The sequence below is a fragment of the Apis florea genome, unplaced genomic scaffold, assembly GCF_048593485.1.
Source record: "Apis florea isolate Af1SG1 unplaced genomic scaffold, ASM4859348v1 contig_1615_pilon, whole genome shotgun sequence".
In the NCBI taxonomy this organism is placed as follows: Eukaryota; Metazoa; Arthropoda; class Insecta; order Hymenoptera; family Apidae; genus Apis; species Apis florea.
In genome coordinates, this window is record NW_028256416.1 from 5,488,693 (window position 1) to 5,515,512 (window position 26,820).

Sequence of the window (26,820 nt, forward strand, 5' to 3'; positions counted from 1 at the left end):
TACGTATATGCACGCGTGTGTGTATATACACGAAGAGTATAAAAAAATTTTTTTTTATTTAATTTTAATATATAAACCTGACTATATCATAAAATGCATACAGTGATAAAATACAAAATACATACAGTAATATAAAATAATTATTATATGATAATATTAAATAGAATAAATTATTTTATATATTTTTATTTTATTTTATATTTGTTGTTAAATCATGTATAATAATATTTTTAATGAATATGTTCTCTCGACAACATAAAGGTTAGAAACACTACAGCGCCAAATTTTTGTATAGATGAAAATCCGTCTTTTTCCCAGAAGTACCATCAAAATTGAAATATATTTATATATATTTTTCCAATGTATATATTTATATAAATAATTATTTATATAAATAAGTAGTTGATTTTTTAGTTTTTTCTTTTTTTTTATTTTAAACTTTATATATTCGATTATCTGAAATTCGAATAATATAAATAAATATGAATAAAAATCGAGTTATCGATAGGAAGAATGTATCGATAAACTATCGAAAAACTTTTTGAGTCTGTAACTGTCTATATTATAGGAACTGGTAAATTTCTGGAATCAATTTGTAAGCTACTGTCTAAAAGTATTTTCTTTATTAATTCAAAACGTCTGATATTATTTCAAGAAAGTTAAGGTAATACAATTAGATAAAAATATAACTTTTAATGATTTTAATTAATATTATTTTAAATTATTTACTTTAAATTATTTATTATTTAAATATTTATAAACATGATAAGAATATTTAATACGATTTAAATTTAAAAATTTTTAATTTTTGTATTATTTGTATTATAGTATATGTGCTTATGAATACATATATTTTACAAATAACAATAAAAGGAGAAAATTGAAAATATGTCAGATCCAATTGATTATATTGATTTAACAGTAGATTCGCCAATTGATAAATCTTTAAGATTACGAAATAGAAATGTTCTACGAAATAGAAATATATCTGATAATAATACAACTAAACCACGAAAACGCAAACCAAAATTAACACAGCTTCAAGATTCTGTTATGTATGTATTGTTATATTATTATAATTTTAAAAATATTTCAATAAATTTATTTAAGATTAAAAATTATTTTAGAGAAATACATGAGAATACATATAAAGAAGTACAAACAATGGAAATTATAGATTTAGACAATATTAATACTACAGAGAAAAATGAATTGATATGTTATGTTGATGATTCTAATGAAGGAAATTCAATTGTTTTGACTTGTCCAATTTGTTATGAACAGTTATCTTCTAAAATGAAACCAACATGTACTCCTTGTGGACATATATTTTGCACACAATGTTTAAACCTAGCTTTACGTAGAGCTAAAAAATGTCCAATTTGTCAAAAAATTATTAAACAACAATCTTGTACTCGTATACATTTACTATAGTTTTTGTTTGTCATATTTATTTACTTTCATTTTTACATGTATGATATAATGAACAAATATAATTTGATCTGATTATATATATTTAATCCAAATAAAAAAATAAATTAGTAATATTAATATTAACATTCAATAATAATTCTATTGTTATAAAATTTTAACTATTCCATATAAATATAATTATATTTAGTTATATAAAGAACATATTTTGATTTATTATATATATTTACTATAGTAATTTAGTTTATTGCAATATCTTAAATTTATAAATTTAAGATAAATAATATAAAAGTTAAGAAATTTAAATAATTACAATTATTTATAAAACTATAAGTATATCTGCTTCAATGTATTTTATATTCAACAAATACATTCAGTGTTTATATTTTATCTTAAATCACCTTGAAATGTCTTTTATATATTTAACATAATAGAATATTATATCTTTTATATCTAACTGAATTAGACAAATTAACAATTATTAAATGATTTGATATATTATTATTAATATAATTAAAATTTCAAAATTTAAAAAAAAACTATTACAAGAAAATCATATATCATACTTGGAGGAACTATAATTGGAATGGCAGGTGAATATTATTTCAATCAGTTAATAATTATATTTTTTATATTATATACTTCTTGATAATATTATTTATTTTATAGCTGGTTTTTTAGCTGGAAAATTATTTAAAAACAAATCAACTCGAAATTTTGGTAAGTTTTTTTATTCTAGATAAATCAAAAGAAATATTAGATCATTGTTTTTTTTTCTAGAACCTAAAATTCTTATCAGTAAAAATATAAAAAAAGATAAATTCTCAAAAAGATAATAAAATTCTTATCAGTAAAAATATAAAGAAAGATAAATTCTCAAAAAGATAACATTTATATATTTCATAAAAATAATATCATATAATGAATAATATCATGAATAATTATCATAGCCGATCTAAAAGTGTTTTTTAATATATAGATGAAAACTACATAGAATAACCATTATTTGTAATCTCTTTAAACAAATTTGATAATGAATTAAAAGATAATGAAAAAGATAATATAAATAATCTTAATTTAAATTGTAAATTTCATAAAAATACATAAAATCCACAAATAATATCAAAAATCATACATTATATAATATAAGTGGAAGATAATGTAATATATCTATTAATATTTTTTTAAAAAATTTTAAAAAAAAATAAAAGAAGAGAATATAATTATTTTGAATTTAGAAATAAACAAGAATTTTTATATAATATTTAACCAGAAGATAATATAAATATTAAAAATGAAAATTTGTTAAAAACAGTAAATATTAAAGGAAACATATTAAAAAATAAGAATTTATAAAAATATAATCAATCGACACATTTAATACATTTGTCCAACAATTTTTATAAAATTAATATTATCAATAAAAATATTCAAAATATGAAAAATCTTAAAATTAAAATATTTTACCAAGTTATATAGATAATCTCAGTTATAATAATAATGCATATTCTAGATATGAAGAACAAAATATTTTGGATTGTATTTTTATTGGAGAATTTTATGGAAATGATATAATTATATAAATGAAATTATCAATGAAAATATAATAATTCAGAAGATATTTAATAATTTTTTAATTATATAGTATAGTATAGTAATAAATATAGTAATTATTACAAACTTAAAATCTTAAGCTAATGAAAATGTTTAATCTGAATCTTTTTTTTATTAAATATATATTAACATGAAATATTATAGCTATATTAACTATGTATGTTGTGTAATAAGAAAAATAAAATAAATTGTTTAATGCAATTATAATATATGTCTATTTTATATTTTGCTGATCCTTATTTTTTATATATCCTAAATTTGAATTTAAATCATTTATTGGTGTAATAATATTCAATGTCATTTCTGAACAATGGATTGGTCAAAATTATATATACGCCACGCCTACATCTACATTATGGCGGTGTCTCAAGGAAATAAGATATACAGTTTTATGGAAAAAGAATTAAACTTTATAATGAAGTCGATATTTATGATACTTTTGAAAACTAATATGGTTCATCATGCGCATCTAAAACGTGATAAATTATAAACAACTTTTAAATAATTTAAACCTTAAACTGTGTATTTTAATCAATTTACTACAGTGAATATGAGTTTTCGATAGTGTGTCATTGACTCAAAACGAAGTGTCAAAATCGACTTAATTTTGTGCTTTATAAAACATTAAGACAGTTATTAAAATTTAATTTATTAAAAATCATATAATCGTTTAAAATTAAAGTGAATAATATATTTGTTTAGCCAATTATTGTTATTAAACACATATTTTATTGCTAGTGTAATTTCCACGGAAATGAAAAAATGTATATGACGCCAATGCTTTGTTTTCTTTTTGTCGAATACTTTCCGTTGTAAGTGTTACGTTTGATAGTGATTTTGGGAAAATATACATAATGTAATACTTTTTGATAATTGATTTTCTCATTATCAATGTTTTGTGTATAAACATATCGCTTTTTTATTGCTAAATATTAAACATTTAAATATGAAAAAAATCAGAATTTATCGTTTGATTTAGTCAAATTCTTTGATTTTTTTCATCTTTGTTAATTAGTGTTAATAATAAATAAATATTTAATGTTTTATTAAACAATTAATTAATAAATACTTGTGTTATTTATATTCGATATATTTATCATTCGATATAATCTATATATAAATTCTATTAAAAATCAAGTGTAACACATAATTATATTATTTTTTCATACAAACTAATTATTAAAATAATTTATATTAAATATTAAAGTAAATATTTTTAAGGAAAAAAGAATTACAAATATTTGAGTTTTATATATTATTTTTTTAAATTATAATAAATATAATTTCAGGTTTTTAAATGCATATTGAAGTTAAATATTAAACGTCATGGCATAAAAAACTTTCTATGTAATTAACTATTAATTTACACTTAAACATGATACTAATGGAAAATTATTATCGAACACTCGTTAAGATGTGTTTGTTTAATGTTGTTTATCACTGATCACATCTTTGCTGAGGTCAGAGAGTGATGCCGGTTCATCAGATCAATGTTAATCCGCCTGACCGGCAACCACCTCTGTCACTTGGTTCTTCCAATAACAATAGCCCTGCTGGTGGTGAAGGTTTACCAGAATGGACATCAAAAGTAATTTTAAATATATTTTTTTTTATTTTATATTTTCTATCTTATATCTTTTATATCTAAAACATTAAATTTCTTATTATTATTATATATAATATTTTTAAAATAATTATGAAATTAATAAATTATTTCTTTTAATAAAATTAGAAAAAAATGGTTTTTGTAATCTTAAATTAATTTTTGTTTTATATTTAATAGAATATTTATTGTTTTTAGGAATCAACATATCCAACAGTAGTTACAATTATACCAGATCATTATCATTCATCAGTAAGCACATTGTCTTCAAGCAATGATATTTGCAGGTAAATGTAAAATTCAAGTTTATTATATTAAAGTTTATTATAAATTATGTTTAATTAATTAATACTAATAAAAAAATATATTTTTTTTAAATAATACATTATAGCATTAAAATAATAATTTTAAAATAATATTTAATTTATTTACATAATAATATACAGATATCTTTTTTCTTATCATAGAATATGTCATTGTGAAGGTGAAGAAGGTGCTCCACTTTTAGCACCTTGTTATTGCAGTGGCAGTTTACGCTATGTACATCAAGCTTGCCTTCAACAATGGATAAAAGCTTCAGACACACGTGCTTGTGAATTATGTAAATTCACATTTATTATGCATGCTAAAACAAAACCATTTTGTGAGGTATTATTTCTTTGTATTATTCTTTATATATTCTTTATATATTTTGTATATATTTTCTTAAAAATAAAACATAATTTACCATTTATCAATATGATTAATTTTAAGAAATATAGATAATAATAATTAATAATTTTTAGTGGGAAAAACTTGAAATGTCTGCCCTAGAAGTTCGTAAATTATGGTGTGCAGTTGCTTTTCATGCAGTAGCTGCACTTTGTGTGGCTTGGTCTTTATACGTACTCGTTGAACGATCTGTGGAAGAAGCTCGACGTGGATATGTAGATTGGTCTTTCTGGACTAAATTAATAGTTGTTGTAATTGGTTCTACAGGTGGTTTAGTTTTTATGTATATTCAGTGCAAAGTATATATTACATTATGCAGAAAGTGGCGAGCATTTAACAGGTATATAACATTAACATTAATTATTTTTATTTAATTATAAATTTTATAAATTTCAATTATATATTTTCTAGAGTAATATTTATTCAAAATGCTCCTGAAAAAGTGGTGCTTCCTCCCTCACCTACAGACTCTTTGAGAGAAGTAACATTGCCTCTAAAAGATCCAACTGCCTCTATGCCTGAGCTCAATCATTCCTTATTACCCTGTAACATAGATCCTCCATGTGCCTCGCAGATGGTAAAACCGGATTCTGCCGCGCCTCCACAAAGGCACGACGCTCAATTGAAACTTTATGTATTTGATAAATTATCCTCGTCTGAAGACAACTTATAATACAATTGGTATAATACAAATGGCTGCTAATTGTATATTAATGATTAGCAAAAAAAAAAATATATATATACATATAATGCAAATGTGTCTAGAATAAAGTTATAATTCTAGACTACAATACGATTTTGAAAATCGAAGTTTCTATTTCGAAACTGTCAAATGTCCGCCCTTATGGAGCACCTCTATCTGGAACCTAGTACTTCAGTGCTTACATTGACAATGGAATAGTTGAAAGTGTTTAACCAGTAGGCTAAACATTTTCTCCAACAAATGTGTACATAATTATTGTATCTGTGATGTTATTAAATAAAATTTACCATATTTAAAGAGCACTTTTAATTTTTGTAATAAAAATCTACATTCATTTTTAGTAAAGTTTTCATTTACAAAGTTTATGTTCTTCATTAACATAATGTGAAATCAATATAATATTCTCTATTACAAAAATTTAAATTGATTATTATCAAAACAAATAATGATATTTACTACGGTAAAATAATAAATATATTAATTTACATTAATTAAATGAACTTTTAAAATTATCTTTAAATTCCTAGAACCAATTAATTAATTTTGAACATTCGATAAATTTTAATATATAATACTTATTTTGATATATTACTTAATTTTGATATATAATACATAATTATAAAAGATATTAATAAATTAATATTATTTGTTTTTAAAAAAAAATATTTAGATATTATATAGTACGTATATCCGGCCATTTTTATTGCAAGTATGAAGTTGTTCACAAGTAATTGTATTACAATATTTATATTTAAAACTTTAAATATTATATTAAAAAATAATATATAAATAAAATTATAGCACAATTTTTTTTATTTCATTTTTTTGTGTAAAAAATGTATTATTTCGAATATTTTTAATATATATTTTGATTAAGTTTATAAAATATAAGTTTATAGGTGGCACTAGTTTTCCGGAAATAGTTACAAGAAGTTACACGAATGCATCGACTATAGTAACAGTGAGCGTCAGTTTGTTAAATCTGTATCCGGAGGTAAGATGAATATTTGTAATCCATATTTAATTATCTATTAATAATCAATCCATTTATAAAATGTATTTAACTGTATTAAGAATATTGTCAATTTTACTAGTGTATAATAGTTTTATTATTGGTTATGTTATATGATGGAAAATTAAATGATGCACAAGTGTTTATCTTGTAATCATATATATTAAATACATGAATGGAAGATAGATTATGTAATTTTAAATGAATATACACGTGTGTACATCTATATCTTAAAATGAATGTTTTGTAAGAAAATTAAATTTTATTTGTTCTATTTATTTTATATAATTCATTTTTTTTTTTTAGAAAACGGTGGCGTCACTAAAATGGCGGTTACATTAAGTGTATAGTTTCTGTAATTTTTATTGTTAGAGACAAGTTTTTGTAGATTTGATTTTTTCATAATGTAAAAATTGAATATTTACTTAATAAGAAAAATAGGAGAATGTATATATTTGAATTATAATATTTCAAATAATGTATAATACATAAATAATATATTCAAATTTTGAATCAAATTTCTTTTTAATTGAATAAATTTAGGAAAAAAATTTATTATATAAAAAATAAAATATAATAATATATGTTTATACTATTATTTTAAATATATTTAATAAATATATTTATTTTAATATATATTTATACTATTATTTTAAATAAACAACTTTTAAATAATTTATAAATTATGAAAAATTATATAAATTTAATATCATTTAATGTATTCAATATGTAATATTTATTAAATTATTACATATTTGAAATATATACAAAGTTAAATTTATTACGAGTGTAATGCATATATATGATATTTTTCAAATTTCAGCAATAATTTATCAGATATATAAAAGATATGGCAGATAACGATGATCTTTTGGATTATGAGGATGAAGAACAGACTGAACAATTAGTTGATGGAAGTAGGGATACACCTGCTAAAAAAGAAGTTAAAGGCACATATGTATCCATTCATAGTAGTGGATTTAGAGATTTTCTTCTTAAACCTGAAATATTACGCGCAATTATTGATTGTGGTTTTGAACATCCATCTGAAGGTTTGTTACTTATTTATATCATTATTATTTAATATAAAAATATTAAATGTTTAATTTATTGAAGTTCATATTAAAATAGATATTTATTTATCACAGAGTTCAGGATTTTATCACTAGAATGATATAAGAATGATTTTTCTTCTTAATCATTTAAATATATGATATTATATAATCTTATTTATAGATAGATGGATAGATATAATTTTATGTATATATTTCTTTGATTAAAAATAATCAATCATATATTTCTTCTAGAAGCAAACTTTTGGACTCTGTAGTATGTAAATGATGATAATTGATAGGGACAACAGATTGTACATGAATGATATGTTTATATAAACTGATTATTTATTATATAAAATTTATATTTTTCTCATTTTAAAAAAATAGAAATTTTTCATGAATATTATTTACAGTTCAACATGAATGTATTCCTCAAGCAGTTCTTGGCATGGATATATTATGTCAAGCAAAATCTGGTATGGGAAAAACTGCTGTATTTGTACTAGCAACATTACAGCAATTAGAATTAACTGAAAACCAAGTTTATGTTCTTGTCATGTGCCACACACGAGAACTCGCTTTTCAAATAAGCAAAGAATATGAAAGATTTAGTAAATATATGCCTCATGTAAAGGTAAGATTATGAATATAATTTATTATTTATAATTATAATTGATACAAAATCTTCATATGATGAATTGCAAATATCTGAGTAAATAATGGTGACATCTTTTGATACCACTACCTACCACTGATGAAGATTCTTATATATAATACAACTTAGTTTTATATGAGAAATTTAGTATTAAATATTAGTTAATATATTAAAGAATATGTTTATATTATTAGGTTGGAGTATTTTTTGGTGGTTTGCCAATTCAGAAAGATGAAGAAGTCCTGAAGAATACATGTCCTCACATTGTTGTTGGTACTCCAGGTCGCATCCTTGCTCTTGTTCGAAATAAAAAATTAAATTTGAAACATTTGAAGCACTTTATTCTCGATGAATGTGACAAAATGCTCGAATTATTAGGTATTTAAAACGAAATTTCTTTTGATATGTTTATATATTGTGTAATGTTAAATATATAATTTAAATTTATTTCTAGACATGCGTAGGGACGTACAGGAAATATTTAGAAGCACTCCACACGGCAAACAAGTCATGATGTTCAGCGCTACATTGTCCAAGGAGATACGTCCTGTCTGCAAAAAATTCATGCAAGATGTAATTAACAAATCTTCCTCTTCACTTCGATCTTCGATTGCTCCTACTTCGTTGGCCCTGTATTCATACCCAGGACAAAGCTCAGACCATACTATAAATATCGTTGACGGCGCACCCGCGGGTTAGGCTAGTTAAACAAACAACACTTTGAAGGAGTGACACAGAATTCAATAACGAAAAAGCCCCTCGATGTCTTCGATTGAAATCAAGTTCTACAACTCAAATGTAACGAGTTGCTGCTCCAAAGTTTTTCTCCATTTACTGGATGACAATATCTGCTCGTAAAAGGAACGATATCTTCATTTAAAATTCTTGAATTAATCAAGATGGCGTTGAGGATGCTTTAAAATATTTTATTTAGTTCCGATCTTCGATGTTAACATTTTTTAAATTGTCTGCTGCATATTAATATTACCAAAGTTAAAATGATGTTCGGTATAATGTTATACAAATGTTGGAAAACATTCATATATATCGGGATGGGTTGGGTGGAAAATATTTCTACCATTTCTATGGGTAAATGATTCAGTCAGGTGAAAGGGAAGGGTAGATTTTTAAATGACTTAGAGCAGCATTGAAAGCAATTTCCAATTGGGTGGGGGGCCAAGAAGATTTCAAGACAACCTGAAGACAGAAGTGCGCAAGAAAGAAGATGCAAGAGGATGTATGGGAAACTGGGGTTAGCTAGGATGACAATACTGTAATTATGTGGCATATGTCTAGAATTTATTCGCGTTCGTCTTATCTATAATTGAAACAACAATATTTTGATATTTTACAAAAAATGCTAATGGAGGTCAGTAATCAATTCATAGGAGTGAAAATGGAAGTGTTAATATATAGTTTGGTCGTGCCTACCTATATAAAAACTAAATATAAATCAGTTTGTGTATCACGAATTATAAGCTATTTAAATCGCGATGTTAAAGTATATCCCAGAGGCCATTAAATTTTGTGATATATGAGCATACCAACAATAATCAAGGCCAATTCTGGGCATATATTCTGAATGTACTAGAATTTGGGAGAAGAGATTTGGCATCGAGTGGCCAGCGGATGTGTGACACAGAACATTCATGGGTGCGCCTTCTTAGTTCTGTTGGGGTGACTGCTGAGTTTTCGTTGTTGGCACTACCCAGAGATGGAAGTCGCCGGACCGTATGTAACCAGTATGACTAATCCGATCGACAAATAAGTGCAAAAAATGAGAGCTCAAGCGGAAAGTTCTCGAAATCATCTAAATGCATTTTGTTTATAGTCACTTAATATATAATTACCATTATCAAGGAAGCGGGAGAAATTGGGACATTTATATAAAAAATACTCTACATTTTCATATCATTTGTTTCATTTCTTAAATTTTCGTTTGTAATTTTTCATTTTACGTTTCAAATTTATTTTTAATTATTTTTTTTACATTTAATAATTAATTTCATTCATAAATTTCATCATATTTGCAACTTCAATAAATATTGAAGTATTTTTTCATGTGTCACATCTACGAAAATATATTGAATATAAAAATTATCAAGGTATGATTATCTTTAGAATAAAATAGATAATCTTATAAAAAACATTCTTTGCGCAGCCCATGGAAGTCTATGTGGATGATGAAGCGAAACTCACGTTGCATGGTCTACAACAACATTATGTGAAACTTAAAGAAAATGAAAAGAATAAGAAGCTATTTGAATTACTTGATGTACTTGAATTTAATCAGGTTTGTCTGCAGAAATCAATTAAATTATATTGTTCTAATTTAAGTTCAAAATTTTTATCATATATTAAATCACTATAATTTTTATTTTTATTTTAAATTATTCTATAGGTTGTTATCTTTGTAAAATCTGTACAAAGGTGCATGGCCTTGGCACAATTATTAACAGAACAAAATTTTCCTGCAATTGGTATACATAGAGGTATGACTCAAGAAGAACGGTTATCAAGGTATCAGCAATTTAAAGATTTCCAAAAAGTAAGTATCAAATTATAAATTTATATATATTTAATACATAACATTTAATATAACTTATATGTATAATACATTATTTATTATTATTATTATTATTATTATTTAATATTATTATAATACATTATTTATATGTATAATACATTATTCTAAATAATTATAAACAAGTACTTATTATTTTAGCGAATTCTTGTAGCTACAAATTTATTTGGACGTGGTATGGATATTGAGCGTGTAAACATAGTATTTAATTATGATATGCCAGAAGATTCAGACACATACTTACATCGAGTAGCTAGAGCCGGTCGTTTTGGTACCAAGGTTAATATTTATTTAATATTTAATTAAATATTATTAAATAATTATTTATATACATATATATTATTTTTATATTTATCATATTTTAGGGTCTTGCTATTACATTAGTAAGTGATGAAAGTGATGCTAAGATATTAAATGATGTTCAAGAACGATTTGATGTTAACATTACGGAATTACCAGATGAAATAGATTTAGCTTCATATAGTAAGTTTATTTTTGGATTTTGTAGTTATAATTATTTTTATAATTAAAAATGTTAAGAAAAATTAATTTTTTTTTTATTACAGTTGAAGGACGATAAACAATTCCATTTCCAAAAAAATAAATTTGAGATTTAATAAAGTAAGTATATATAGATAATTGCACGATTTTATTAAAATATGTCTTAATATTTATATATCTTTTTATTGCAGGCACAGAAAACTTAAAAGTTATCCTATACACTTATCATTGTGTATCCGTTAAATATAAGACATATTTTGTATCGATTTACAATTTTCCTTTCATCGATATGACAAACTTACAAACAAGTGACGTAATCAAATTCATTATAGCCAAACTATTATTCTTTTAAAAATAAATAAATAATTCATGTTATCATTGTATAATACTATTTAACTTTTATTCTACGTTTAGCGAATCAGAATTGCGTGTATAAATAAATAAAAGAGAATACATTTTACGTGTCTTCTATTTCATGTAAATGAAATAAATATTTCTTGCCTTTTACAAATTTTGATATTAAATTTGATATCATGTTAATTTTACTAGTTAAGTATAAATTAACTACAAAGAATAAAACAGTTGTAATATATTTCAATCTCAAATGAAATTTCTTATAAAATAAAAGAAATAGTTTTGTTTTATATGAATATTATGTTGCGAATATATTTTCAAAAAAAAGATAAAATGGGAATTATTAATTTAACTACACGAAATAAAATTATATAACTTTATTTTGTTCTTGCTTTATTTTGAGACTTATTTCCTCCTTGATTACCCCCGCCACGACCAAGAGCTGCAGGACCTCTTCCACCACGACCAAAAGTACCTATAAAAAAATATTTTTTATTATAAAAGTAAAATATATGTTATTATATATTATTATACCTCTGCCACTACCACGACCTCGTTGACTTTGTCCTCTTCCTTTCATTTCTCCACGTCCCCTTGATTTCATTTGTACATCTTCTTTTACCATATCTATAACTTCATCAGGAATTCGTAAATATTTAATTGTACTACCTCGAATATAACATTCAGGCATTCTCCAAAATTTATCACCATCCTAAATAATATATAATATACATTATACTATAAAGACTAATTTATGAAATATATTAATTTGAATATGAGCATTATTACTATACCCTAGATGTACATATAACCTCTCTGAGATTTATATTCATCCAACTATCACAACTAACTAAATGTCCATTATATGTTTCACCATTCTTAAGTTCAACTAGCTAAAAAATATAATGTTAAAAAAGAATTATTATTATTAATTAAAAAAGAATCTTAATATCATTTAACTATAGTATATATAATTCGTATAAAACTTTTTCGTCTTAAAATATAAATTTGAAACTTACCATAGGATGATTTTGAGCTGTTCTTAATAATGATAAAGGTAACTGGAAAAAAATATATATAAAATAAATAAAAATAATTAAACTTTAATATTTATTTATTATTATTATTTTTTTTAAATATACCATTTTTCACCACTTTAACGTGTATTCAAATACTATCGACATCAAAACAAACAGATCGAAATGTATATTTATATTATAATCAGAATAGCCAACTAAATTTTAGTTACTTATTAATTAACTGTTAATATATTCAGTATTTATATATATATATTTATATATTAAAATTAAATAAAATAATCAGAAATAAAAAATCTTATTTAATGATATATATTTATAAAACTTAAAAAATAGAATTATTTAATTATTGTGTAATTATATTTGTTATTGAAAAATCAACATATTTTTAAGAAATACATTCAATAGTTTTTAAATAATTTCTTAAATATAAAATTTGTATTGTAAGTATGATATTTGTATGTATGTATGTATAAATATAATAATAATATTAATCATAAAAAAGTTTCTAGATGTAAAATATAATATATATGAAATACTTTTCATTATAATATATAAATTTTATTTGTTGTAAAAATGTTTCATAATTACATAAAATCATTACATAAAACATCATTATTATTTATAAATAATTTAAATAATCACAAAGTAAGTAGACGAATATTTATTAACTATTATTAATAAATATAAGATTTAAAATATTTTATATTTTAATAATAAATAATAATAACAATAAAATAAAAATAAAAATTTATTATTTTAGTTTATAACAAAATATCCTTTAACAATAATAATTTATACACATGACTTAGCTTATAAAAAACAAAAGATAATAAAAAAAGATGTACAACCAGTTAATAAATTCGTTTCAAGAACTCATACATGTGGTGAATTAACAATTCAAAATATAGGAGAAAATGTTCATTTATATGGTTGGTTGGAATTTTCTCGAATTAATAAATTCTTAATATTAAGAGATTCTTATGGTTCTACGCAATTCATTATACCAGAACATGTGAGTTAAAAAAATGTATAAATTTAATTGAAAATTTTGAATATATTGAAATAAAAACTATCTCTTATTTTAGAAAAAAGATTTACAAGAAATAGTTAAAAAATTGACTTTTGAAAGCGTATTAAGTATAGAAGGTAAAGTGATAAAAAGGCCACAGGGTCAAGAGAATAAATTCATGAAAACTGGAGATATTGAGGTAGAAATAAAATCTATAAAAGTATTAAACATGGCAAACTCAAATCTTCCATTTATTATTAGAGATTATAACAAAGCAAAGGAAAGTACACAAATGAAATATAGATATATATCTTTAAGATATCCTCAATTACAAAAAAATTTGAGATTACGTTCAAAAATAGTTATGAAAATGAGAGAATATTTAATTAAACAATGTAATTTTGTAGATATTGAAACTCCAACATTATTTAAAAATACTCCTGAAGTATGTATATTAAAATAACATTGATCATCTTTTTTTTAAGATTTTTAAACTTATCTTTAAATTTAGGGTGCACAAGAATTTATAGTCCCAACAAAGATACCAGGACAATTTTATTCATTAGTACAAAGTCCTCAACAATTTAAACAATTATTAATGGTGGGTGGTTTTGATAGATATTTTCAATTAGCCAGATGTTATAGAAATGAACAACCTAGACATGATAGACAACTTGAATTTACACAGGTATAATTTATTACTTGAAAATAATTATGTGTACATATGTGTACATTTATATATAATTATAATTATTTATAATAAATCACTGTTTACAAATATATTTTATAGCTAGATATAGAAATGTCATTTGTTGATTGTGAAGGAATAATGGAATTAATTGAAAATTTATTAATATATTCTTGGCCTGAAGAATCAAATGAATTAACTATTCCTTTTAAACGTATGAAATATGACAATGCAATGGAATTATATGGTACAGATAAACCAGACTTACGCATACCACAACAAGTAAGATGTAAATATAGCTTTCATTAATATTTTTAAAATAATGTTATAAATAATATTATTAATATTTTAGCTTTATAGATTGACAGAATCAATTGATTATTCAGCATTAATACAAGATTTTAAAATGGAACAGAGTGACAAATTTGAAATTTATGCTTTAGTTTTTTCTGAGAAATATGTATGTTTATATATATATTTACAATTTTCTCATTTTCTAATTTTTTTATATTTATAACAAATTTTATATATTTTAGAATTTTCTTACAAAATCTGTTAAAGATGCTATATTTAAACTACAAAGCAATTATTTTCCTTTTGTGAAATTAATCCAAACAAAAATACCTAATAAATCATCCTTTATAACAAGTATTATTAAAGAAAATATACAACAGCAGCTAAATTTGAAAGAAGGAGATGTTTTGTTTTTAGCTTATGGAGAAAAAGTTAATACAGTAAGTATTAATTTATTAATTATATTTTTTAATATTCAATAATTATATATATAATTATATTACCATCATATTTAAAATTACAGCAATCATTATTAGGAAAAATACGTCTTGAGTTTACAAATTTTTTGGAAAATAAAGGTGAAAAAATTCGTACTATTACAAATGAATTATTATGGATCACTGATTTTCCTTTATTTTCATTTAATACTAAAACAAATTTATTAGAAACTATGCATCATCCCTTTACACAACCTCATTCAGATGATATAGAAGATCTTGTAAAGAATCCATTGAAGGTATTTTTATTAATTAATTAATAAATTTAATAATATTTTAATAAATGAAATGATTATTTATTTATTTATAGGTTAGAGGATTGCATTATGATTTGGTTATGAATGGTTTTGAGATTGCAGGAGGATCAATTCGAATTCATAAATCAAAATTACAAAAACAAATATTAAAAATGTTAAAAATAAATGAATCATCCTTAATGCACATTCTTAATGCTTTAGAATCTGGTGCTCCACCTCATGGTGGAATTGCTATAGGTAATTTATTCTTAGTTTAAATATCAATAATCAATAATATAATATGATAATATAATATAATAAATATATCATAATATAATAAATATGATATAATAATAAACAAATATTTTTATTAAATTATTTTTTAGGATTGGATCGTTTAATATCTTTATTATGTAACGAACAAAATATAAAAAATGTTATAGCATTTCCAAAAACTATGACAGGACGAGATTTAATGTCAGGAGCACCAGTTTCCATTTCTGAAGAAGAAAAACAATTGTATCACATACGAACGATAAATGAATAAAACAAGAGTCAAGAAATATCGTTTATATTTGTTATTATATTATAAAAATAATTTTAAAAATTAATTAGTTACGTTCTTTTTAAAAATTTTTTTTATAATTTTTGTATATTTTATGAAAATCATCAGTTATTTTCATTAATCTAATAATTTATATTTACAGCAAAATTTATAATGATTATAATATGAATGAAAAATATTTATATATTATTTTATAATATTAATTTTATGTCATTCTGTTATAAATATAATTATAAAATATATATAATTTTTAAGTACTTATATATTTTATTTAAATTCATTTTATAATTTATTATATTTATAAATTATTATATTATTCATATTCATTTATATCCCAATAAACAAATAATAATATCATGAAACATAACTTCAAAATAATAAAAATATTATTAATGTAACATCCAAAAATATAAAAACTAATAATGCATTTTCATAATTATTACATCTGAACAAAATGTATGACCAATTATGTACCATAAATGATAAATTTATTGCATGAAAAAGGGAATTACATATATACTATAATTAATAATATTTGCACAACTTTAATTACTAGAAATTCCATCAATTTACTGCATAAATGTGATTATATTAATACACGTGTTACATAATTTTAGTAATTAAAATCGCTATTCAACATTATCGTACTTATGATTTTATAAAACAATATAAACATGATCAGACGTAAATAAAAAAATATATAATGTATACATAAAAGAAATACAAATTATTTTTTTATTAGGATTAAATTTGTGTTTTAAAAATAATTAATTGAAACAAGTATAGAAATAAAATGATAAGACCAAATTTTAATGTACAAAAAAAGTGTTTTATTAGAATTTTTTTTTTTAGTAAAATTTCATGTGTTCTATTCAAATAGTTTTTAAGGAAAATAAAAAATTATCTGCGCAATGAATGATTAAATCGAAACATTATTATCAAAGAATTTTTTTACGAATATGTTTAAGAAGATTTAATTAAAATTTTCTAATGCTGATATGTTATTACATTTAATGTGGGAAAAAATCTTTCCATATTATTTTGATTTATAATTAGTGAACTGGAACATAGATAAATGCGATCAGAAAACTTTCTTATCTTCTTAAAAATCGAATTCTTATTATAATTTTCATAAAATATAATGTGAAAAGTTTTATTCATTAAGGAATATTTAATTGCATAATCATATATCTTATTCATTTCTCATCTATTATGCACAAAACATGATTAAAATTACATAGCTTATAATGAAAAAATAAATTATGAGTACACACGTTCAAAATCCTGTAACTTGAAATTACATGTTTCAAGAATATTTTAATATCATTTCTCATTCAATTGTTTATAATAATTAAAAAAAAAATGAATGTCTTACAATGCAATTGAGTTGTGATAAAATATAAACATATAAATAACAATAAAAATGTGCGTACTCTAAATTATTATTGGAAGAAATTGCAGTCTTTCAACTGAAATTTATATTTATATAATGACACATTTGTTTTTGTATGTTCCTAGTTCTCTAAAAATCTATAATGTATTACGTATAACAGGTGTTAATTAATCGACTTAGTTTTTGCGCAGAATAATGTAAAATTTAATTAAAAATTAGTATTAAACGTGACTACGTTTCGTCTATAAAACATAACGACGATTATTTCGTACGATAACTTAACGTAGGAAAATTTAAATTTATTCAAAGAGAACTTTTTAGATAAATGTTTCTAGTACAATTAGACAAATTGTTTCATGAACCATGTTTAGTTTTTGTTTATTTTTTTTGTTTCATGCATTTTAATAAATCGCTTTTCCAATTGTGTTAATTAAGATTCATTTAATTTCGATACAATATACATTTAATCTTAACTCAATTTTAAATCCCTATGTTAAGTAGTCACATAAATCGACGGCTATGATAGGAGCGTAAATGAGATATATAGACATAAATGAGATATTTAGACATATTTTTTGTCTTCTACTTAAATAAATGAATGTGATTAAAAATTAAACTAAATGAATAGATTGTAAACAATTTTTCACTCAAATAATATCTTTTTTTTATAGATTATATATCTCTGTTATGGATAATAAAATGTAAATGTACAAACAATAAACAAAAATTGATGTTAAAAAAAACATATTGTTTTATATATAAAATGTTATAAGGAGTTTTAAAATTTTCAATAGAAAAGAATTATTTATTTACGCTCCTAATCATTTTAAATATGAAAACAATTGTGTGAAATTATAATCATTCCAAAATCTGATTGATCAATAATCGATTTTCGGTCACGGAAGAATATTAATTATCGATCAAATGATATTCCGTCATAACTTGTTAGAATATATACAGGTTGTCGTTTTTTTCCGATTGGGAACACAGTGTTTCGCATGTTGCACGAATTATAGAAATTCATATTCGAGATATTCTTGGCTTGAATATTTACTCAATTATAGTTGGCAGTATGAAAGTGTTTAATCTATATACGTGGATTGATCACGATACTTTCAAGATTTGATTTCGTTGAGTTTATTCTTCGGTACCCAGTGAACTTTAATCCATTTCATGAAATCAACATATTTTTTTTTTAACATTTCTTTTTTTTAATTACACAGGACACATTTTTAAATAACAATCGTATCCTTTCCCTTTGTCTAACATAAATCGCAATCTTTGCACGCGTACACTGTTTCGCCATTTAGAAAAATACTATTTTACATAATGAAACGAACTCTCAAGCATTGACGTATACGTAATGCATTCAAGAGCTCGCCAAACTCGAAGTATACAAGCGAATACAATACATACAAAGAGACATTCATACATACATTCATACACCATTGTAGAATCAATAGACAATTCACAAATATGCAACACAATCATACGTGTTACGCATATATGCGCATTTTTCGTATAGAATAGTATAACCATCTACTCTTGCATAAGGTATGTTAAGGAAAACGTCTAGAAACTCTAGAGGACACTGTGAATATAATGATATATACACGTATGATGAAGGCAGGGCTATATAATCGAACAGACAGAATATACACAGCATTATGTAAATATATAGTATAAATTACACAATTTTGTGAAATATTTTTTTGACGTGTTCTTACAATATCCAGATTTTTTAACTTAAGTAAATAATATAAATTCGATAATCCATCATATATAAATTTACATATACAATAAAACAAAACAATTATTTAATTACAATTAATACAATTACATAGTATAAAAAAGATGGATTGTCCAATTTTTTGTGTTTCTGCCTGTCCTTTCCAATGCACCTGTTGGCTTATAGTAAGATGTATCGCATTGATATAAACGTCAAAATTTACCAAACTACTTGAAATGATTAGACTTAACTGCACTTCCTACTATCATCGAATGTTTTTTCACCCGGCCCGCCGGTTCCACGCATGTAGATTAAAACCGATACCATATCTAGAATAATACATATACAATAACATAAGTGCCAACGTTGGCAGTATATTTTCTGAATTATTATACCTTTATCGCATGGAAGTCGTAGAAACATGAGATATATTACTGCCGTCAACAAAGTGTCTATTTAAAACGTTTCACACGTTTATTGCGCATAATAAATAAGCTCGATATCTATCATTCTTGCGCGCAACGATATTGAATTTCAAGTGAACGCCCGTTCATAATAGGTTACAAAAAATATCCCTGATTTCGGACGGCCACTGAGGAATTTAATTAATGAAACTAATTTGTTAAGATATGTATTAATGTAATATGATCATAATTTCTCCATGCGCGATATCAGCGACTGCCATTTTTGTCTTTATAAACCGATTACTATAGAATCAAATGTACGTGATGCATATATTTCTGAATATTGTAAAATTTCATGTGTACATATAGAATTTAATTCTTTTTCTAAATATTAATACAACAATATTATATATTTTTTCTTTCTTTGTGCTTTATAAACTTATCAAATGAATAAATTCAATGAAAAAATTGTTCAATTAAAAAATATATAAATAAGTTTATGATTTTCTATTAATATATACTATATGTTAATTTTTTGTTGAACAATAAATCAAAACAATCTGATTATTTAAGTTAATAGATTTGTTAAAGTATTATCAAACACATAATCAATAACACATAATAAAATGTTAATATTGATTATGTAAATTTCAATAACTGATAATATATAATTTAGATTTTGTAATTTATGGATAATTCTGCATCATTATGCTACATACAGGTACACAAGAAGAAATTATGTACACAAGATGATATATCCAAAACTAACAATATTTATATACTTTGAGAAAAAAGAGATAGTTTTAAATATTGACAAGATATTTTATGGTCACGTTCATCGCGCCACAGAGTATATGACGATGATGATGAAGATGGCAAAATACATAAACAGTATATGACATACTCGAAGCAAGCGAATAAGCCAAGCGGGCCGATCTATCTCCTGGATATTATAGGCATATTTCTCTTTCTTGGGTTTGTTCCAACACCGGCGTCTCATACGTCGGTTAGTTAACTTTGAATATAATGTAAATGCAATTTCTGCTCATTTAAAATACCCAAGAGTTCTTGGTTGTCATTTCTTTCTTGAACCGATGTCATTTTCAGTTCTATCTTGCACAAAATTAGATAAATTCTTGTGAGCATTGCCCAAAGTCTGATGCATTGATTTTATGCACTTTCATCAACAGTAGGTAACCAAAATGCCATATTAGTACAGGCAGATGCTAACATCATATATTTAGGATTAAATTGAATACACTGAACTGGTGCTGGATGATCTCCATTAAGCACACAAACTTTGTATCCAGTTTCTGCATTCCATACATGTACTCTGCCATCTGTAGATCCGCTAAATACAAACTGTGAATCAGGACTAAAACTGGCTTCAATTGCAATTCCCTTATTGTTTAAATAGCCAGCAAATGTTTGTAATGGTGTACCATGAAATGCATCAATCAAACGAATTGTACTACCATTTGTAGAAATCAAAATAGTTTTACCATCTCTACTGAATTTTAGTCCTGTCCAATCACACTCTTTTTCTTGAGATAATTTAAATGTAACAAATGGCCCCTTATCAAAACTGCGTAAATCATATAGCTTTAAAAATTCTGAATTGACACCTGCTGCAAAAATAAGACCTTCAGGATCATATGCAGCAACTGGACGTCCAGAAACATTCATAACACCATGGCAATTAGGTGAACGTAAATCCCATAATCTTAATGATTTATCTAAAGAACCAGAAAGAAATGTATCTTCTATAGGACTAATGCATAATGATACAACTTTCTTGCTATGACCTGGGAAATATCTTATATATTTGTTATCATGAAGACTCAAATAGCGAATAGTATCATCAATTTTGGTACTGCTGTGTATTGCAGTGTTCTTTGCATGTGTAAAATGGATTAAATCTACACCATATTTCTTAGAATTGACTGTACGCACCTGAGTGCCTTTTTCACAGTCATATATCACGATCTGGTCATCTTCTGAACAAGAGATCAAAGTATCCCCATTTGGTGAAAAGTCGATACTATTTATTCGATCAGAATTTTCACGAAAAACTTTGGCCACCTTGAAGCTCCTCACCACGTGGTCAACGAGCTTCATGGTGATGGACGGCGCGTTGTCCCTTTCGTGCCGTCCTCTTAACCTCCCCGCTTCCGCAATTTCTTTCTCCTTCCTTTTGATATAGCCTAGGCGCCGAGGCGCGAAGCTTCAGAGGGGTCAGGGGTTTGGCTATGTACCACTGTTATTCACCTCGCGGGAAAGAAAAAACCCGCGGGGAGTTCAAGAGGTCAGAAAATCCAAAACGCAGCTGAACTACCACTTTGTTACCCTTAACTATCTTGATATCTCTTTTCTCTAACTATTAAAATTTTTTCTCAACTAAATTACTTTAATTTGACAAAAGGCTCTTATGTCTTCTCTCTTTTCTATGAACGGACGCCGTCGGCAGACTAGCACACACCACACGCACAAATTCTGCCAACTGTTTAGAGAAATGGATGACAAATTACCGTGAACGTTTTCAAGATATTGTAGATTCATACCGTGAGTAGAGCTATCGATCTCCGCTGACGTCAATATAACATCGCATTCGAAGAAGCTGATTTTATCAAAAGAAATTACAATTTTAAATTTATATAAATTTCTTATTAATTAATGAATTGTAATTTTTTGAACACAATATTTTTAATATTATTAATTGAAATTTTGAATTTGATATTTAAATTATGACTGTCTTTTTGAATAAAAATTTATTATTATATAATATTATTACAATATTATAGATATATTGTATTTTATTGCATTTTATTGGATATAAAAATAATATATCATTATTTATATGAATATTACAAATATATATTTTTATAATAAAAAATATTATCCATAATAGAATATTAAAATATATAAAATATATTTGTTAAATTTATTTATTTTAGTTTTTACAATACTTGATATTAATTATAATATAATAATAATTAATATAATAATTTATAATTTATATAAAAAAATAATTGATGATTAAAATGAAATAATTAATTATTAGACTTTCATATAAAGATTAAATATTATTAAATTTTTATTATATTTATTTTTACACATTATATAATAATTTTTTTATTCTTTTATTTAAATAATACATTGAAAATATATATTTATACCAAATATATAGATACCAAATATAAAATATATTTACGATTGGTACACCTGTATTCCTATAAATTTAAAAATTTATTAAATGTAATTAATAATTTTTTATAAATTAAAAAATAATGTTTTATATGTTATTTATTAAACAACTATATTTATTTATTTTTTTGCAACTTAAGATTTTATAGAATGATACATTAATATTACAAAATTTTTTACATATTAATGAATGTTAAATTTTCGTGTGCAGTTCCGCTACATTATAATCATATAAAATTTGTATTATCATAAAACAATTTTTATTAAAGACATGTTTTTTTAATATTATATAATAATATTTTTATTTTCTTTCTTTATGTTTCAATATTAATATAAAGAAGAAAAGTGTTAATTTTTTTTACAAAATTATAGACGGAATACATATTTTTTTATATTAGTGTAAAATATTAATTTACATTTTTATAAAATTATTAGAGATTATTATTTTAACAGTATCAAAGAAATTATTTTAATTAATAATTTAACAATTTTATTATTACTTCAAATTGTAAGTTAATATTGTTTCATTTGATTATGATTTTTGTACAGTTAAATTATTATCTCATTAAAAAGAAAATTTTTATAATATTATGATATTAATTTATCTAGACAATTAATTTTAATTTGTTTTTTGAGTTATAATTATTTATGTTCTTATAAATAACAAAAAATTTTGAATAAAATCTATTGTTGTGATTATATTTCATGTATAATTGTAATATCAGAACATATTACATATATACATTTATATTTATCAAAGTACTTTATATTTTTTGAAATTGGCAATATAGAAAATTAAAAATATAAAAATATGCTATTTTATATTTTTCTAATTTATAAAAATTAATAACATATAATTAATTTATAAAAATAATAGAACAATTTCATTTATTATATGATATATTTTTAGTATATAAATTTTAAATGCAGATTTTGCTACATCAAATTAAGCAAAACATATTTGTATGTACATACTTTTTGAAATTACAGTTTGTTATTCGTCATTGAAAATTACTTATTAAAAACATTATAAAACTTAATGAAAAAAATTGTGTCTAATAATGGTATAATATAATTACATTAAAAGTTTAATTTATAATCATATGAAAATAGGTATGCATTTTTGCAATTAGAGCTAGATATAAATGTTTTTTATGTATCAAATTCAATATATTTACAGCCTTTATTTCTTTTTTGTTTGAACTATGCAGTTTATATTTTTCTTTTATAAATTTAAGCTAAAAACATATATGTATTTACATCTAAGTGTGCTTTGCTGAAAAGTCAAAATTATTAATACTAGTTCTTATAATATATTTAAATTTTCTATAGCTTTTAATTCATTTTATTTTGCATAAATTTTTTTATATTGTATACTTTCTAAAATAGAATGTAGCCTCAGAATATTAAAGCTTAAGATTATTGTTTAATAAAATTTTCCTTGTTTTTTATCTTATAAGGCTGCTATTATATTGACTGTCATTAGAATTGTATAAATCTATTAGTCAATCAAATGAATTATAATATAATATAATAAATTAACAAATTTTTTTGGTATCATCCATCATTAAATATCATATAAATAAATATCTACAATCCATTGAAAATTAATCTAATAAATATTTTTTTCACATAATTAAACTTATGGAATGTGAAAACGAAACACTTTATTTTAATCAAAATATTTCGTGTTTAAATATCGATAATTAAATTAATAAATTAATTATATAATATCATACATCTATGCTGCCTTTATCGTATAATTTTATATTTCGTCTTTTTTGTTTTCGTTGTAATGAATAATAAAAATTTTGATTTTAAATTAACATTGAAATCACACATATACCTTTTTTTAATATAGAAATGAATTTCTTATTTTTCCTTATTTTTATATAAGAATGACACAATATATAGTTCTATTTTCATATTTTGTTTCATAATTTATTTTTAAAAAATTATATATTGCAAAAGGTAATCAAAGTTTGCAGTAATAATAGTGACATCAATATATTGTATAGAAAATTAAATTAGCCAAAAATATAATTTTTGTGTTTCATTTTGCTTTGTATAGTTATTAGTTAATTATTAAATAGATCTATATCAAAAGAAAGCTTCAGTTCTGGCACGCATTGCTATATGACAAATTTGTTAAAAGTTAATACTTTTTATAACAATAACAACAACAATAACAATTACGATATTTATAATAATTGTAATGTCTTTTAATTAATATTTTCGTGAAAAGACATTACTAATGATTTGCTTGTAAGGAACATATATCGTGGTAAAGCTCTGCATAAAGTATACTGAAAATTACAAAGCCATTTAAAAAAGTAGCCAATAAAAAGGCATGTATAAAAATCAAGCAGGAATTTTAATAGCATTTGTAAAAATACTGCTATATTTCTAATCAGTATACTTTATCCAAATCAAACCAATTATTTAGAAGACTGCTGCATAGAGCAATTAGCTCTTTTATTGGTCCCTGAACCTAAAATTTGTACTTATATTTATACATAGCACCTTATACAACCTTTGTATTTATTAAATTATTATGTCACTGAACTAAGAAATGTGATTAATAAAAAAGAATATTGTTTTTATTTTATTATTATTAAATAAAGATACTAAATGATATCAAACAAAGATGAGATTCTATTTATAAATAATATATTATTTTTTTTTATGCCATTTATATAATATTGTTTTGTAATACTGTTATGTAAATCTTAGCTCAGATTGTGACAATATAATCTAATTTTTTAAATTAAGATTAAATTTGAATTGCCAATTTTAATGATTATAAATTCATGCTTACTGATGATCTATGTAAAAATATATAAAAAATGTATAGATTTATTAATGTACGATAACTAATTTTTTGTTTTTCTGAAGAGGAAAAATGTTAAAATATTTTAGAATCCATCTATTGTAAATAAATAACAATTAAATTGATATTATATTATATAATTTCCGATAAAATATCTTGTTATGAATTAATTTTCTTTTATTAAATTTGTTCAAAAATTTTCAGAGGTTCAGGGAAATTGATGATATATACTTAAACAGCAGTTTAGGCTGATACAAATTAGAATATTAATTAATTTAAATTATATCTTTTTTTAAAAATTACACTGTTTAGATACGCGACAAATATAAGCAATAAATTTAAATTCATAAATATATAAATATTACGTATACAAAAAATACATATAATATGCATATATGTATATATATATATATGTATACATGTACATTACAGTTAATATACATGTATGAATGCACTTTATTTTTACATTTAGTTTTATTTTATAGCTATTTAAAATTTAAATATAATACGCGATATTTCTTGTCCACAATGTACTGCAGTACTTTGATTATAGCTTTATAATACTTCATAAATTATTATATAAAATTTTAAATTAATATTCTTTCTTTTTGCTTAAAATTTGTGCTTATAACTTGTGTAATGATTGTGCGGTGCATAAACGTGTAATTGCTTAATTCATCAGGCCAATTATTCATAGTTACACAAATG

The 26,820-nt window shown here is 22.9% G+C and overlaps 6 protein-coding genes and 1 long non-coding RNA gene across 15 annotated transcripts; 4 read left to right on the forward strand and 3 right to left on the reverse strand.

Moving 5' to 3' along the window:
• The first annotated feature begins 17 nt into the window (after window positions 1–17).
• LOC100864567 (uncharacterized) lies at window positions 18–1,828 on the forward strand. The gene is made up of 3 exons (XM_003697671.4): window positions 18–664; window positions 829–1,055; window positions 1,128–1,828. Exons 2-3 carry the CDS (start codon window positions 889–891, stop codon window positions 1,432–1,434), a joined length of 474 nt encoding a protein of 157 aa, XP_003697719.3. The 5' UTR covers window positions 18–664; window positions 829–888; the 3' UTR covers window positions 1,435–1,828.
• Window positions 1,829–1,863: 35 nt separating this feature from the next.
• Window positions 1,864–6,364, forward strand: LOC100863354 (E3 ubiquitin-protein ligase MARCHF8). Of its 3 annotated transcripts, XM_086902820.1 has the most exons (7): window positions 1,864–2,024; window positions 2,101–2,151; window positions 4,335–4,633; window positions 4,847–4,935; window positions 5,116–5,296; window positions 5,434–5,699; window positions 5,771–6,364. In XM_086902820.1, the coding sequence occupies exons 3-7, from the start codon at window positions 4,517–4,519 to the stop codon at window positions 6,030–6,032; spliced, it is 915 nt and encodes a 304-aa protein (XP_086758946.1). In that variant the 5' UTR covers window positions 1,864–2,024; window positions 2,101–2,151; window positions 4,335–4,516; the 3' UTR covers window positions 6,033–6,364. The 3 variants fall into 3 exon arrangements, with proteins under 3 accessions (XP_086758946.1, XP_012347710.1, XP_086758943.1); XM_012492256.3 differs by lacking the exons at window positions 1,864–2,024; window positions 2,101–2,151 and adding an exon at window positions 3,375–3,857; XM_086902817.1 differs by lacking the exons at window positions 1,864–2,024; window positions 2,101–2,151 and adding an exon at window positions 3,384–3,901.
• LOC147658852 (uncharacterized) lies at window positions 5,054–6,775 on the reverse strand. The gene is made up of 2 exons (XR_015290632.1): window positions 5,537–6,775; window positions 5,054–5,273 (listed from the first exon to the last, which is right to left on the reverse strand). It is a non-coding gene; the product is annotated as an uncharacterized LOC147658852 (long non-coding RNA).
• Window positions 6,776–6,961: 186 nt separating this feature from the next.
• Hel25E (ATP-dependent RNA helicase 25E) lies at window positions 6,962–12,603 on the forward strand. 4 transcript variants are annotated; one of them, XM_086902778.1, is made up of 12 exons: window positions 7,033–7,287; window positions 7,381–7,480; window positions 7,898–8,126; window positions 8,543–8,763; window positions 8,979–9,162; window positions 9,239–9,357; window positions 10,946–11,077; window positions 11,186–11,332; window positions 11,510–11,647; window positions 11,734–11,851; window positions 11,935–11,989; window positions 12,061–12,603. In XM_086902778.1, the coding sequence occupies exons 3-11, from the start codon at window positions 7,925–7,927 to the stop codon at window positions 11,946–11,948; spliced, it is 1,275 nt and encodes a 424-aa protein (XP_086758904.1). In that variant the 5' UTR covers window positions 7,033–7,287; window positions 7,381–7,480; window positions 7,898–7,924; the 3' UTR covers window positions 11,949–11,989; window positions 12,061–12,603. The 4 variants fall into 4 exon arrangements, with proteins under 4 accessions (XP_003697706.1, XP_086758904.1, XP_086758914.1 ...); XM_086902788.1 differs by having other exon boundaries at window positions 7,381–7,418; XM_003697658.4 differs by lacking the exon at window positions 7,381–7,480 and having other exon boundaries at window positions 6,962–7,056.
• LOC100863944 (U6 snRNA-associated Sm-like protein LSm4) lies at window positions 12,321–20,385 on the reverse strand. 2 transcript variants are annotated; one of them, XM_086902838.1, is made up of 6 exons: window positions 20,070–20,385; window positions 19,926–20,003; window positions 13,243–13,284; window positions 13,018–13,116; window positions 12,758–12,935; window positions 12,321–12,698 (listed from the first exon to the last, which is right to left on the reverse strand). In XM_086902838.1, exons 2-6 carry the CDS (start codon window positions 19,941–19,943, stop codon window positions 12,601–12,603), a joined length of 435 nt encoding a protein of 144 aa, XP_086758964.1. In that variant the 5' UTR covers window positions 19,944–20,003; window positions 20,070–20,385; the 3' UTR covers window positions 12,321–12,600. The 2 variants fall into 2 exon arrangements, with proteins under 2 accessions (XP_086758964.1, XP_003697713.1); XM_003697665.4 differs by lacking the exons at window positions 19,926–20,003; window positions 20,070–20,385 and adding an exon at window positions 13,366–13,801.
• AspRS-m (aspartyl-tRNA synthetase, mitochondrial) lies at window positions 13,478–16,809 on the forward strand. 3 transcript variants are annotated; one of them, XM_086902766.1, is made up of 12 exons: window positions 13,511–13,703; window positions 13,773–13,908; window positions 14,024–14,275; window positions 14,349–14,717; window positions 14,784–14,960; window positions 15,063–15,242; window positions 15,313–15,420; window positions 15,497–15,694; window positions 15,778–15,832; window positions 15,920–15,990; window positions 16,062–16,245; window positions 16,374–16,809. In XM_086902766.1, the coding sequence occupies exons 2-12, from the start codon at window positions 13,837–13,839 to the stop codon at window positions 16,532–16,534; spliced, it is 1,827 nt and encodes a 608-aa protein (XP_086758892.1). In that variant the 5' UTR covers window positions 13,511–13,703; window positions 13,773–13,836; the 3' UTR covers window positions 16,535–16,809. The 3 variants fall into 3 exon arrangements, with proteins under 3 accessions (XP_086758880.1, XP_086758892.1, XP_031775178.2); XM_086902754.1 differs by having other exon boundaries at window positions 13,478–13,703; window positions 15,778–15,990; XM_031919318.2 differs by lacking the exon at window positions 13,511–13,703 and having other exon boundaries at window positions 13,759–13,908; window positions 15,778–15,990.
• Window positions 20,386–20,749: 364 nt separating the features above from the next.
• Wdr82 (WD repeat domain 82) lies at window positions 20,750–22,552 on the reverse strand. Its single transcript, XM_012492255.3, has one exon. The coding sequence runs from the start codon at window positions 22,194–22,196 to the stop codon at window positions 21,249–21,251; it is 948 nt and encodes a 315-aa protein (XP_012347709.1). The 5' UTR covers window positions 22,197–22,552; the 3' UTR covers window positions 20,750–21,248.
• Between the last annotated feature and the right edge of the window lie 4,268 nt (window positions 22,553–26,820).

Bases quoted from the DNA above. Each gene is read 5' to 3' on its own strand.
- LOC100864567 (XM_003697671.4), top strand. From the start codon at position 889: ATGTCAGATCCAATTGATTATATTGATTTAACAGTAGATTCGCCAATT. The intron at 1,056-1,127 runs GTATGTATTGTT...AAATTATTTTAG, and splicing joins CAGCTTCAAGATTCTGTTAT to AGAAATACATGAGAATACAT.
- LOC100863944 (XM_086902838.1), bottom strand. The intron at 13,117-13,242 runs GTAAGTTTCAAA...TATATTTTTTAG, and splicing joins CAGCTCAAAATCATCCTATG to CTAGTTGAACTTAAGAATGG. The intron at 12,699-12,757 runs GTATAATAATAT...ATTTTTTTATAG, and splicing joins AGGTCGTGGTAGTGGCAGAG to GTACTTTTGGTCGTGGTGGA.
- LOC100863354 (XM_086902820.1), top strand. From the start codon at position 4,517: ATGCCGGTTCATCAGATCAATGTTAATCCGCCTGACCGGCAACCACCT. The intron at 4,634-4,846 runs GTAATTTTAAAT...TATTGTTTTTAG, and splicing joins TACCAGAATGGACATCAAAA to GAATCAACATATCCAACAGT. The intron at 5,700-5,770 runs GTATATAACATT...TATATTTTCTAG, and splicing joins AAGTGGCGAGCATTTAACAG to AGTAATATTTATTCAAAATG.
- Hel25E (XM_003697658.4), top strand. From the start codon at position 7,925: ATGGCAGATAACGATGATCTTTTGGATTATGAGGATGAAGAACAGACT. The intron at 8,764-8,978 runs GTAAGATTATGA...TTATATTATTAG, and splicing joins AATATATGCCTCATGTAAAG to GTTGGAGTATTTTTTGGTGG. The intron at 9,358-10,945 runs GTAATTAACAAA...TTCTTTGCGCAG, and splicing joins GCAAAAAATTCATGCAAGAT to CCCATGGAAGTCTATGTGGA.
- AspRS-m (XM_086902754.1), top strand. From the start codon at position 13,837: ATGTTTCATAATTACATAAAATCATTACATAAAACATCATTATTATTT. The intron at 13,909-14,023 runs GTAAGTAGACGA...TTATTATTTTAG, and splicing joins ATAATTTAAATAATCACAAA to TTTATAACAAAATATCCTTT. The intron at 15,695-15,777 runs GTAAGTATTAAT...TTAAAATTACAG, and splicing joins ATGGAGAAAAAGTTAATACA to CAATCATTATTAGGAAAAAT.
- Wdr82 (XM_012492255.3), bottom strand. From the start codon at position 22,196: ATGAAGCTCGTTGACCACGTGGTGAGGAGCTTCAAGGTGGCCAAAGTT.